A 12,009-nucleotide genomic window follows, 5' to 3' on the forward strand; every position below is an offset into this window, starting at 1 on the left:
TGTCGATATAACTGAGCTACTTTACATTGTAATAAGGCAACAGAATGCGGTGGATTAAAGCCGGCCGTGTTCCCTCATGTATTTAAAAATAGGGCTTTGGAAAATGCTACATTGCGTGTGTCCCGCCTTTTGAGATTTAATGACTATCCTGTGACTCCACAGAGAATTACTGCCAGTAATTGATTATTAAAACTTGAAATTGCCAACCACATCCATTATTTGACAAGTGCATGTGTTATCCTTGTAATTAACAAAGCTTGGCACTTACCGTTTGCCAGTTCCAAGACCCCCAGAAAAAAATATATCAGAGGTTAGAGAGGCGACTTATAGAGCAAGCACTGTCTGGGCAATTATCTGAGACATAATGCATTACTAAAGAGGCTGGATGCACTAAGAAATTCCTTTTCACGCCACCGCATCGCCACGTTCTCAAAAAGAGCACGCAACGTTAGGAGCAGGAGTGAATGACAGCAGCTCAATGGGAAGTCGTGTACACTGCTACTTTTTGAGCTTATCATTAATTATATATCTATTAGTTTATTTATTTAGAACAACTACATCAAGCTGCTGGGAGAGTGGTGTGTGTTGATACCAGAGGAAAGTCCTCCCTCATGTTTACCCCTGTATAGAGAGAAGTGTGAAGCAGTTTAACATCTCACCATACCTGATGTTTCCTGTTCCATATTCTCCTAAAACTACGAAAGTTTTGTCATGTTTGAAGAATATTTAAAAAAAAAAAAAGTTAATTGATGTAAAGAAAATACAGCAATATGAACCAATGAAACAAAAAGATAATACATTAAAACAACAAGTTAGTGTTCAATTTTTGCCATCATGTGTCAAATGGTTTCTTTGCGTTGAGGCATTGTCCTGTAATTCTCCTTTTTTATTCCAAATTGACCCGATTATCACTGCTAGATTCCACTGTGGCTACTGTGAAGCTGCTAAATGTGCTTCTGGCTTCGGATCCTCCTGATGTGAAAGTTTTCTGCAACTGTTGCCTCTAACCTTCGCCGTTTTGCATCCCCCAAACAAACCTGTTTCCACTTCCCTCACAGGAAGGATGAGCAGCCGGCAAACTGCAAGGTCTCCACTTCATTGAAGATAATCAGTAATTGGTGGAAGACAGCAAAGACGGATAATTGAATACAGACTAGCGGAATGCAACAAGAGGGGCATTTAAGAGCAGAGCAAAGTTGACAGCTCTCAAGTACAAAAACCTGGAGTCATAAGAGTAAAAGTGCAGGCAGGAGAAAATGTAGTGCAGGGGTGTGAAGTGCTATGAACAGTGGGGTTGTCCACCAGGGCCAAGACGGAGCAGACAGAGGCTTTCTTTACTGGGAGAGATGGTGTATCCACAGGCCGTTTGGGCTGGATGGAGCTGGATGAATTCATTAAAGGAAGCGCAGTCTCTCCCAGCTGCCATCTCTCCCCTGCAGCCAGACTCCGATCAATGGCAGGAATACATCCAAAACAACATTTAGCACAAGACCTCGGAAGCAGGGGTGCATTTAAGGCTTCTCTGTGTGCACACATCTCCCCTGGATGTGAGCGCTGTTTCAAAATGTGCTATTGAAGTCGAGCAGGAGAGGTATAGGGGCAATGTGTTTGTATCACAACAGAGAAGATTGTTTAACACCGATGCTTCAAGACGAGATATTCTGCTCCGTTTACGGCCGTGCGGGGACTGCACACTGTTATCCATTTTCCAAACTCTACGGAGCCCTTAAAGTCAGCTGTAAGTGCAGAGGACATCCACTCAGGTCTATTACTTGCATCTTATTTCCAATCGCTCATCAGCGGCGGAGGAGAAACAGGAGCAGCGCGGCGACCTGGACCACTGTGAAATGGACGCAATGCAAAGAATATGAAAGTATGTTGGTTTTTCAGGCATATTTATATCCTCCTGAGCACATAAATGCCACAGCATTAATGATATTCAGTATAAACGACGCGGTGTTGCACAATTTTCAGTAATCGGACTTTTTAAATATGCATCAACATAAAACCACTGTCGAGTTTTAAAGGCGTTAGATTATTTAAATGTCAATCATCTCAAACCTGAACTTGGGCAGAGTGAAGCGAAAAGCTTCTAGTACCATCTAGTGGTTTGACAAGTATGTCATCCCTGTGAAGGGCAAATAAACTGTGTGAGTGTGTGTCAGTAGTATAGTGTGTGTACACATCCAGTCTCAGCAAAAGTTTGACGTTTCATCTTGTTGGAGGAGAGTGTTTACACTTGTACAACTATGCTCCCTATATTTCTTAAAAAAAAAAAAAAAAAAAAAAAAAACTGTAAAAATATTCTTCATTTTACATTTAATTACAGGCGAGTTTATCAGCTGGACGACCACAAAACGGCAGCAGAATGCTCTTATGGCTTCAGAGTTCAGTGTAATGGAGGCACGGCTACAACCTACAGTGACACATTTTACATTACAGCCTTTCCAAACGTGTGGCAATAAAAATATAAGATCATAGAGTACAGACATTATTGTAAGGAACCAAAAATTCATTAACGTGATGTTCAAATGAAAAGAAAAAAAAAGTGATAAACAATCATGAGGGAAGAAAATTGGATGTTTTGTTGGCTGGTTGATAAAGAAATGTGAAAAACAGCAGTAGCAATGACATGAAAAACTGAGAAATATCTGACAATAGAACAGCTTCAAACTTTGACCTATCGAGGTGCATGAGAGTCCTTGGAAATGAAATAACCTAATTACAAAGAAAGAAGAAGAAGATTGGACTGTGGGCAACATTAATCTTTGGACAACAGCTTTGATTCCCTTCCGGGTGAATTGCAAGTGAAACTGATAAATTATATTTAATTGACGTCTTTCTTTAGCAAGCGGCACAACTGATTCCATGAGTACAAACATTTGATTAAATCAAAGACAATGAAAAAAATAAATGCGCAGTGCAGAGATCAGAGCGGCCGTGAGCCTCGTCTTCAGTCCAGTTGCTGGGCACGCACAGTGACACTTCCTGAGATGCTTTTCAAATCTCCCCGTTAGAAAACAGAATCATTTTTCCACAAATTAAAAAAATACCTGGATAAAAATGCGTTTACATAAAAGAGTAAGATAGCTAAGATTGTTTTTTTTTTTTTTTCCTTTTAACAGTGAGAAGGTGTTTCAAGCATGATACGGCTGCACAGAAGTGGCAGGGAGACACGATCGCAAGCAGGGAAATGTAATCACACTATAGATACAGCAGTTCATGTTTTCACTGAAAACTCAAACTCCTGTGTGTACCACGACTTCCTCTCGTTTGTGTCCTGGTGTAAGAATTGCAAAGATTACAAAGAGACATAAACAGACAAATGGTAAAAAACAGCTCATGTCTGCTACATAAAGACACTTCACTGGGGGTGAAAACATTACGCTGCATGTGATCTTCAGCACCAGTGGCCATTAACACGAAGTCTATTTGGAAAAAAAAAAAAAAAAAATCCTCAGTTTTTCTTCAGAAGAAAGGTAAGGCTAGGGCCGCGTGTCGCATCATGAAAGCAACAGTCTGGATAGCTTTCCTCTTCAAGGCACGAGGGGACAGGGAGTGTTTGTCCAGGAGAACAAAGGAGCTCGTGGTCCTGGGGGACCTCTGGTGGGTCCCTGGCTCGCTCACAGGGCGATCTGGGCGCAGTGGTGCTTGAGCTTGCAGGGGAGCACCCCGCGGTTCAGCTGGTAGAACTCCACCAGCTGGATCAGGTCGGTGAATCGCGTGAGGCCGTCGTCCAGGCTGTAGAACAAGTCCCCTTCGTCGTCCACCTGCAATTTCATACAAATTTCATACATGTGATAAAACATTGGTGGTTTAGTGCAGCACTGTGAAAATACACAGCTCAGGACCAGGATGAAAAACACAAGATGTCTTTGATGGCATGCCTTGTTCATTAAACGAATAAAAATCTATTACTGCATCGTGAAATAGTGAATTGTACTCACTGGTAAGATCTGGAAGTGTTTGATTTTCTGCGTGTGGCACAGTGACAATACAAATGTCTTTGGGTTGCTTTGGCTGTCCCTCAGCAGAAACACTCTGCAACAACAAGGAAACTCCGCTGTAGCTCTGAGGCACAACATGCACATGGCTTTATTTGTATTGATTAACACTGTGAAAGGCCTTGATTCGCTCTTTATGCAAGAGAAAATAATATCCCATGACGGATTTTTATGGGAAGACAACAAACTGATGATGGGATGAAATTGCAAACATGATCACGCAGTTTAAACACTATCCTTCTAAAATGATAATGTTAAATGTTTCAAATGACTCCAGGCAGAAGACAGGAAGCGGTTGTTCTCACCCGTCAATCAGGCCCTGCTGAGTGATGAGCCGCTGAGCCTCCTCCCGAGCCAGTTTACCGTGGAACCACGGCTGCGTCAGGTGGATCGCTGAAGCACAGAAATGACAGCTTTACTTTTTTTTTTTTTTTTCCCCTCCCCTTCTTCATTTCGGTTGTGTCCTTAAAGCAAACAAATAAAGGAACATTTCACCAACCGATGTTGGGCACGGAGCTCTGTGCAGAGGAGGGACTCCCATGACCGCTCAGACGGTGGCAGCTTTTCCTCTGCAGCGAAGACACAATTAGAAGAAATTATGTTAAAACATGGTCATGTCAGAATGCTTTTCTCTTTTTTTTTTATGAAGTTCATTCATGAAGTGCTTTGTCCGACTCACCCTCCACGACAGGCCTTCCTCTACAGCCACGGACAGCGCCTCGCATGGATTCTCAATCACTCGACTCTTCTGGCCAGAGAAGTCCATGGCCACCAGCGAGTTCTCGGAGATGCTCCTCTGAGGTGGAACAGTTAAAATGCATGGTTACTCTGGACACCGTATTTTTAAGATTTTAAACGGATTCTGCCAAACTGCTCTTGTGTTTGGGTCACTCTCCTTTGTGCACCGTGAAGAGGAGGCAGACTGACTTGTGCTGCATAGTATTGTATTGCCATCTAGTGTCGGTGCGACGCGACTTCATCCTCATCTTTTAGACCATTCTGGACAGAAGAGTCCATTTAAAAGGGATTAAAGTGGCTTTGAAAAGAGTGACACATGGGCACATTTTAGTCCATTAAGCTGTCATAGTGAGTGGCTCTAAATAACTGTACCAACACTCAAGAAAACGCTTCTCATCAGGATTACCAAGCAGCTTTTAAATGCCCACATTCACTTCTTTAACCCTTAGTGTGCTTACTGTTAAAAAAAAAAAGCACAAAAAATAAAGTCAATCTCACTTCCAGTAACGTAAAGATGTTAAAAAAAAACATTACATTGGCTTATTTCACGATTCGGCGTGACGTGCTTCTGAAGCGTCTTCATGACAGCATGTTTCATCCGTCATGTTGGCCACACAAGATTCAGTAACCTGACCCTGCATTCAGCAGATTCATGTCCCCCGTCCCGTCTTCCTAATCCTCTTGGCAAGGATGCTGCTCACATATGACCCGCCGACAGCGGCAGAGAGGTGATGAGCCGTTAAATCTGCGAGCAGCTGATCGGGGAGTATTTTTAGAAAGCGAGGAGTTCACAAACGCGTCCACGACCCATAAATAGATTGCATTTGCTTCCACAAAAATAACCTTAGTGTGGTCTGAGGCTATTCGGGAAAAGGAATCCTACAGTAAAACACAGGGTCTTTATATGAAAACACAACAATATTATTTTAAAGAAATTATACAATTAGGGGTTAGTTTACAGCTTATTTTCAAAGTAAAACTTAATTTATGTGAATGTTTGAAAATTATGCTTTTAGCTGTAGAAAAAACTGCTTCAGTTTTGAAGTTGCACCTTGAAAGAAAAGTTTCAAACCTCTGAAATCACCACACAGGAGGACAGCACGAGTTCAGTTTTTACCATTGGAGAAGTCTTTTGCTTCTGGTGTGGCTGAATGAAGTTCTGGTACAGCTGCATCCCAAACTGAAACATAAAAAGGTCAGCGGTTTAAGTTTCGTTTCACATATTTACATGTTTAAGTTCTGATCTGCGGGAACATACGGCCGAGTGTGTGTTATTTGTGGAGCGGCCGGAGGGTCCGCATGCTCTTAAGTGCATCCAGCAGATACCCAGACAATGAACACATGCTGCTTCCATCAGGAGCTGCGGCGCTAATCCCCATCATCACTCGATAGTTTCCCCTGACCTCCTCCCAAAGCTAAATCTGATTCCAGCACTGACTCAGCATCCCTTCACTCAGATCAGCCAGAGTTATTCATCAGCAGGCCAACCTTTAACAGGCGCATGGCCGTGATCCAGCAGGTCCTCGTCTGCTCGTCGTCTGCGCACAGAAGCTTCAAGTCCCGCGCCGCGCTGCACTTCGTGGACTGGGGCGAGAAGTTACCGAGAAAACAAAGCAGTTCAGCATTATGGGAATCGCTACTTTTACTTCTGCTCCTTTTAGGTACAGTTCCAGCATTATTTTTTCTCTCTTCTTTATGGCAACAATCGCTCTTAAAGTAGTTACAAGGAAAGGACGGCACCTTGACACAGAAGGCAAACTCCGTCGGCGCTCCATGGAGCTTTTTGGCCGACAACACGGTGTAGACATCACTGTCACTGAAGTCTGCAAAGAACTGGAGGTGCCTCGGTTCCTACGGAGCACAGAGAGGTCACGCTAGAACACAAGTGCAATATACACAGGGAGTTACAGGGTGAGGCATGAAACAACAAACAACAGAGCAGAAGCCGAATCCTTACGACTGGTGCAAAAAAATCTATCACATATGTGATAGATCACTTAAATACAGGCGGAGGGAGGCAGACTGGAATCCAAACACTGCAGTCGTCTAAAAGCACCACGTTATCAGCCACTGCGGGTGGAGCCGGCCCGCAAATGTGATGAAAGAGATAAGGATAAATTCACAAATATCGATGGGAGTTGCACTCAGACTGTATCAATAGCGACATTGTAGCCAAGATAGATTTCCAAAGGGAGGGGGAAAAAAAAAAAAAAAAAAAGAACTCAAAGACTCCCTTTGTTCTGCTTTCATGTGACGCGCTGTTTCCACTTCTTCATATGAAGTAACGCCGGCGTCTGTGAAGACCGACGGGCGACGTGTGTGACGGAAATCAAAGGAGTGGTAAATGTACGACACTAAAAGTGGGCGTCGCACCAAATCTACCTGCACTCAAACAACAGGAGGCCTTTTGTTGTCGGGAATGAAAGCAGTTAAAATATGGCGATGCCGGTGCGGCTGAAGGCCCGGCGGAAGCTTCCCGTAGGAGGACTGTTTCTGACGGCTCATATAAGGAAAACCACTTCAGACAAAACGAGCAATGCAACAATTATCGTACAAATAATACTTTTTGAGCTAAATTCAAATTCCAAAAATGCTTTAAGAAGAGATGAGTGTGTTTTTCATTCTCACCTTGGAAGTCCCCTTATTGGAGAAATAAAGTCCTGACCGCCTTAAGATAAATAAAACTTCTTCCAAGACTTCCTGCTTTGCTCTTTGGCGTGGAGGTATCCGTGAATCTCCGGACAAGTGCTGGATTTGAGAAAAGTCTGTGTTGGACAGAGAAATACTTTTTAAGGTGATATAAATGATTTGGGCACAGGCAGAGAGGGTGAACGGTAAATACCTGAATGAGTTCAGAGTGATCCGCCGAGCCGTTGGTTTCAGTGGATATGGACAGCATGTGATCTGGAAAAAAGTCCTACAAATAGAACAGATACCTCTGTGATGTAGTTTCAACAACAACAAAAAAAATCTATCTATGGATTTCAGGATTTCACCAAATTCTCACCAGTGGTTTCCTGAAGAACTCATATTTGGCGTAATTCTTCCTGAAATACAGCCGGCTGTCCGTGTCCATCGCCCAGCCTGACAGCACCTCCATGACGGACTCATGGTCTTCGATGGTTCGTTCTAATGAGAGCAGAGGGGCGACACGGCGGGTCGGCCGTCAGCGGGAAGCAGAGACATCAGCGGGACATCGGGTCAAACGCCCCTAAAACCAATCATCTCTGCAAAAAGCTTCCCCGGCAGCAGTTTAATATCAAGAGAGAGTTATATGAGCGGCGTAGCAAAAAATGCAAGAATTAAATCTTTGCCAAAGCCGAACAAAAGTCAGAGAAATACAAGAACTTCATTGATGCAGAGCAGAAATAAAAAAGCTGATGAAAACTGGAACAAAGATGCACCTCAGGCTACACTGCCCATCCGAAGCACACAGCTGGTGAAAAAGATGCGTTGACTATTTTTATGAATTATCAGTGTCAAAAACATTTTGTAAAATTCAGTTTTCAGGGAATACAGTGATTTTAGGAGAAACCAGTTCCCTTTATAATAAGATGTAAACTTGGACTGTGATGTGTGTATAAAGAGCCAGGAGTAAGAGGCAAATGTAGGGTTATGATGTTGACGACGACACTGTCACACTTCATAAAGTGTCTAAATCTTACCGATTCCCACATGGGAGAGGTGTTCGAAGAGAGTCCAGCTGTGGTCGTCAATGCAGTGGTTCTTCAGAACGAACAGCTGGCAAATGTCCCGAGCAGTGACGTCGGGGGGACCTCCACAGCTTTGCTGGTGTTATCTTCATTATAAACTTTAATCACCTAAAAGAGAAACAGTGAAATAGTTTATACTTGATTCATGCAAACACAGCTTTAAGAGAAAACAAGCACAGGAGGATTTTTGCCTGAGACAATGTGATCTCTGTTTCTATAATGGCAACATGATATATAAAACACCTCAGAGAACACAGTAAGGGAGAGACAGTGAGTTTGTATCTTCCTCTGTGCCGCCATGAACCAGGATGAGGTAATGAGAGAATCCTGCTGTCCTAACCCAACATATCTGATCACTGATGCCAAATCACCTGCTTTCCTCCCCACACTATACAGACTGATTATGGCCGTGTGTGTGTGTGCGCGTGTGTGTGGAAGGAGGTCGGAGCACTTCAGGAGTTTCTGAGGTTTGAGCCCTGGAGGAGTCGTCAGCGAATGAGCGCCTCCGACGGTGACTTCACCACTTAGCGTAGAGCATTATCACTCCGCAAGGCGAACCTTCCCCTCTGGCAGATGTCCGACAGACGCAGGGTCCTGCTTTAAACTGATTACCATCCAGGGCTTCATGCAGACGCTGCTGCAATCCAAACGATGCAGGTTGACGATGTTTTCATTTAAGGATTCAAAAGCAGAGACTAAATTTGTTCTTATTTTGAATAAACAATCATAAATTACGAAAAAATAATAGCTGTATTTACTGCGCTGCAGCTAGAGAGTGCCTCAGCAGGATGTGGCTTCCTGGGAATTGGCCAAATCAAATAATTTGGGGATCACATTTCACCCGGAGCAGGGCAGGGTCTGTCAGGAGGCATCAGGACGGCACGGATACTTCACATTGTGATATTGGGGAAAGGAAACAAAAGAATGACTGTTCTGATGTATAGAAGTAAAGTTTTTCCAAATAATAATTTTTCACTGCAAGCCGAAAGTTATCAGAACCATGAAATTAAAAAAAAAACCTCTTCAATAACATAAACTGTAGCTTTTTACATGTCTGAATTCCAAAGCCGACTCTTCTGTGGTCATTTCTGTGACTACACGTAGAAAAATCTTTAAAGGAAAACTAAATTCAATGGCAACAGATTGAAGCTGTGCAGCAAGAGAACAAATCACTGCACCACAGGGCTCTACCTCCAGAGCACAGTCACAACTAAACCAACAAATAAATCCTCCTAATTCAAATTCTGACATGTAGCTTTCCTGACTTGTTTCCACGAGGAATAAATGAAACATTTCCTGATGTACGTGTCAGGACAAATGCAATGAAAACATAGAAATAACATCCATGTGTTTTAACGTCCATATTTTACAGGACTGAGGTTTCCCATTGTGTTAGCAGAAGTAAAGATAACTAATATCAACATTTGAATCATACATTTTTTTCATATTTATGATTGTTCCAGTTATGAAATCATGCACTCAAAACAGTATCCTGCGATATCTAATATTTTATTGAATGCATCAAGCATACTGACCCCTACAAAACTAATCACTGGTGTATTTTAGAATTATTTTTCATGCCAGCTGACTGCACACGTTGAGACGTGGCTGTTAATCATTGGTGAGGAGTTTCTAATGAACGGCCAGGTGGAGCAGCCTGCAGCCGGAGCCACAAAGGGCCTTTATCGGCCCACACAGGGTTCATTCATCTGCCTCAATCAAATGTACACACGCTGTACTTTTGTCTCTGATCCTCCTCACTCTGATAACCAGCGTTCATGTTGCAGCGTGCAAAACTCAAAGAAATTGCAGTAATTCATTCATTCATTCATTCATGACCTGCTCAGACCCTGTAAATCTAAATCCCACTCTGTTACCAAAGGTAAAAAAAAAATTAATACTAATGCTAATTCTAATAAAAATCGAATTGAATTAAATAAAAAAATAAATTGTTCCCATCTGTCCGTCCATCTTCTGATCACTCCAAGCGATTTAGCGTCGTGGAGCGCTGGAGCCGGTCCAGGCTGTCCATGGGGGACGGCAGGGGACGACCCCGGGCAGCTCGCCAGTCCATCACAGGCCAAACACACAGCGACAGCCAATCTCACACAGTCACATCCACAGGCGAGTGACCCAAACACCAAGAAACCTCAAGCCGCACATTTCTGGAGTGTGGCATGAAACACAAGAACCTAGAGAAAAACCTCACACAAATATATATATAGAAACACACAGACACACACACACACACACACACTACAGTGAACTCAGCCATAATAATACAGCAGATTATCAGGAAGATCCAAATATAAGCCACACAAAGAACACTCCCTAACAGACAGTTGATTGCTGGGTGGTGTCGGGTTCACAGCATCAGAACGTAATGTGCTGTGCTGCAGAGGCCTCCAATAAATAATAGTAATAATTAAAAAAAAACTAAAAAAAAACAAAAAAAAAAGCGTCTGGACAAGAGTAAACCCAGATAGTGAGCATGCAGTCCTAAATATAGTCGCATTGAATATAAACTTCTCTATTAGACCTTCTTATCTCAAGGACAGGACAGTGAGGGCCATTTTGCCAATTAGCTTCTTCTGGATGAACCTTGAAGTGCACTCCCACAGCTGCAGCTGTGTCACCGAGCGGCGGTGGAGCGTTGGCCTCCAGCCTGCTCTATCTGAGGAAACCGCGGAGATTCTCTCTGCAAAAAAAAAAAAAAAAAAAAAAAACACTGCAAAATAACCGTTTTGATTCATAACACTCCCGATTTTCCAATAAGGCCGAGAACTGCCGAGGCAACCGGAGGGAAAGCGTGCGGTGATGCCTTCTGGCTTCATAACTGGTCCTGAACATTTTCAAACATATTTGGGTCGTTTGGGTTGCAGGCTGCAGAGGAGCGCATTGAGTGTGCAACAATGAGGAGATGGATTGCAACCAGAGACAAGCGTTATCAGACAGCAGTGATAAGAATGATTTAACTTCAGCGGCTACATAGTAAAAACTCACACTGAGGCTACTGTGTGGGGGACCGTATAAGATGAATCAAACGAATTTCTGCTTCATTCAGGAATTCTTTTTAATAAACTTTAAGCTTTGATGATACAATATTGCAAATACAGTAAGGAAGGAAGCATGAAAAGACATAATCTAATCACATAAATTAGATTATAAGTCAGATTATTGATATGTATTTATGTAGGATGAGTGTTTTTCTTTAAAGGGAATAATCAGGGATGTTTAACTAATTTGGAAAAAACAGCACTACAGAAAAGAGACAAGAATCTTTGAAAGTCTGAAGTTTTCAGTTTGAGGGTTTCTGTGCATTACATAAAGTTAAAGTTAAAAAAGTACTAACAACAATATTTAGTATTTTAAAGGTTCCGGACCCCAAACATACAAACAGGAAGCTGAGCAGAAACGAGACAACGTTTCATTATTAAAGAGAAAAGGGAAACAGCTGTGGTGGAGACAGTGAAGAGGAAGCCTGTGTGAGATTCCTACCCGCTTCTGCAGACAGAGAGGCGTGATGGCAGGCAAGGTGACTCTTCTGGCATGGA

The 12,009-nt window shown here is 42.7% G+C and overlaps 1 protein-coding gene across 1 annotated transcript; it reads right to left on the reverse strand.

Moving 5' to 3' along the window:
* Positions 1-3,099: 3,099 nt before the first annotated feature.
* LOC115402692 (growth factor receptor-bound protein 14-like) lies at positions 3,100-9,070 on the reverse strand. Its single transcript, XM_030111218.1, is given in 15 exon segments — positions 3,100-3,770; positions 3,948-4,041; positions 4,310-4,397; positions 4,504-4,573; positions 4,684-4,800; positions 5,860-5,922; positions 6,231-6,326; positions 6,483-6,593; positions 7,371-7,420; positions 7,423-7,507; positions 7,585-7,659; positions 7,750-7,871; positions 8,408-8,515; positions 8,518-8,563; positions 9,014-9,070. Coding segments are annotated over 15 exon segments (1,329 nt in total). The 3' UTR covers positions 3,100-3,623.
* Between the last annotated feature and the right edge of the window lie 2,939 nt (positions 9,071-12,009).

Source organism: Salarias fasciatus, chromosome 16 (assembly GCF_902148845.1).
Source record: "Salarias fasciatus chromosome 16, fSalaFa1.1, whole genome shotgun sequence".
Taxonomy (NCBI): domain Eukaryota; kingdom Metazoa; phylum Chordata; class Actinopteri; order Blenniiformes; family Blenniidae; genus Salarias; species Salarias fasciatus.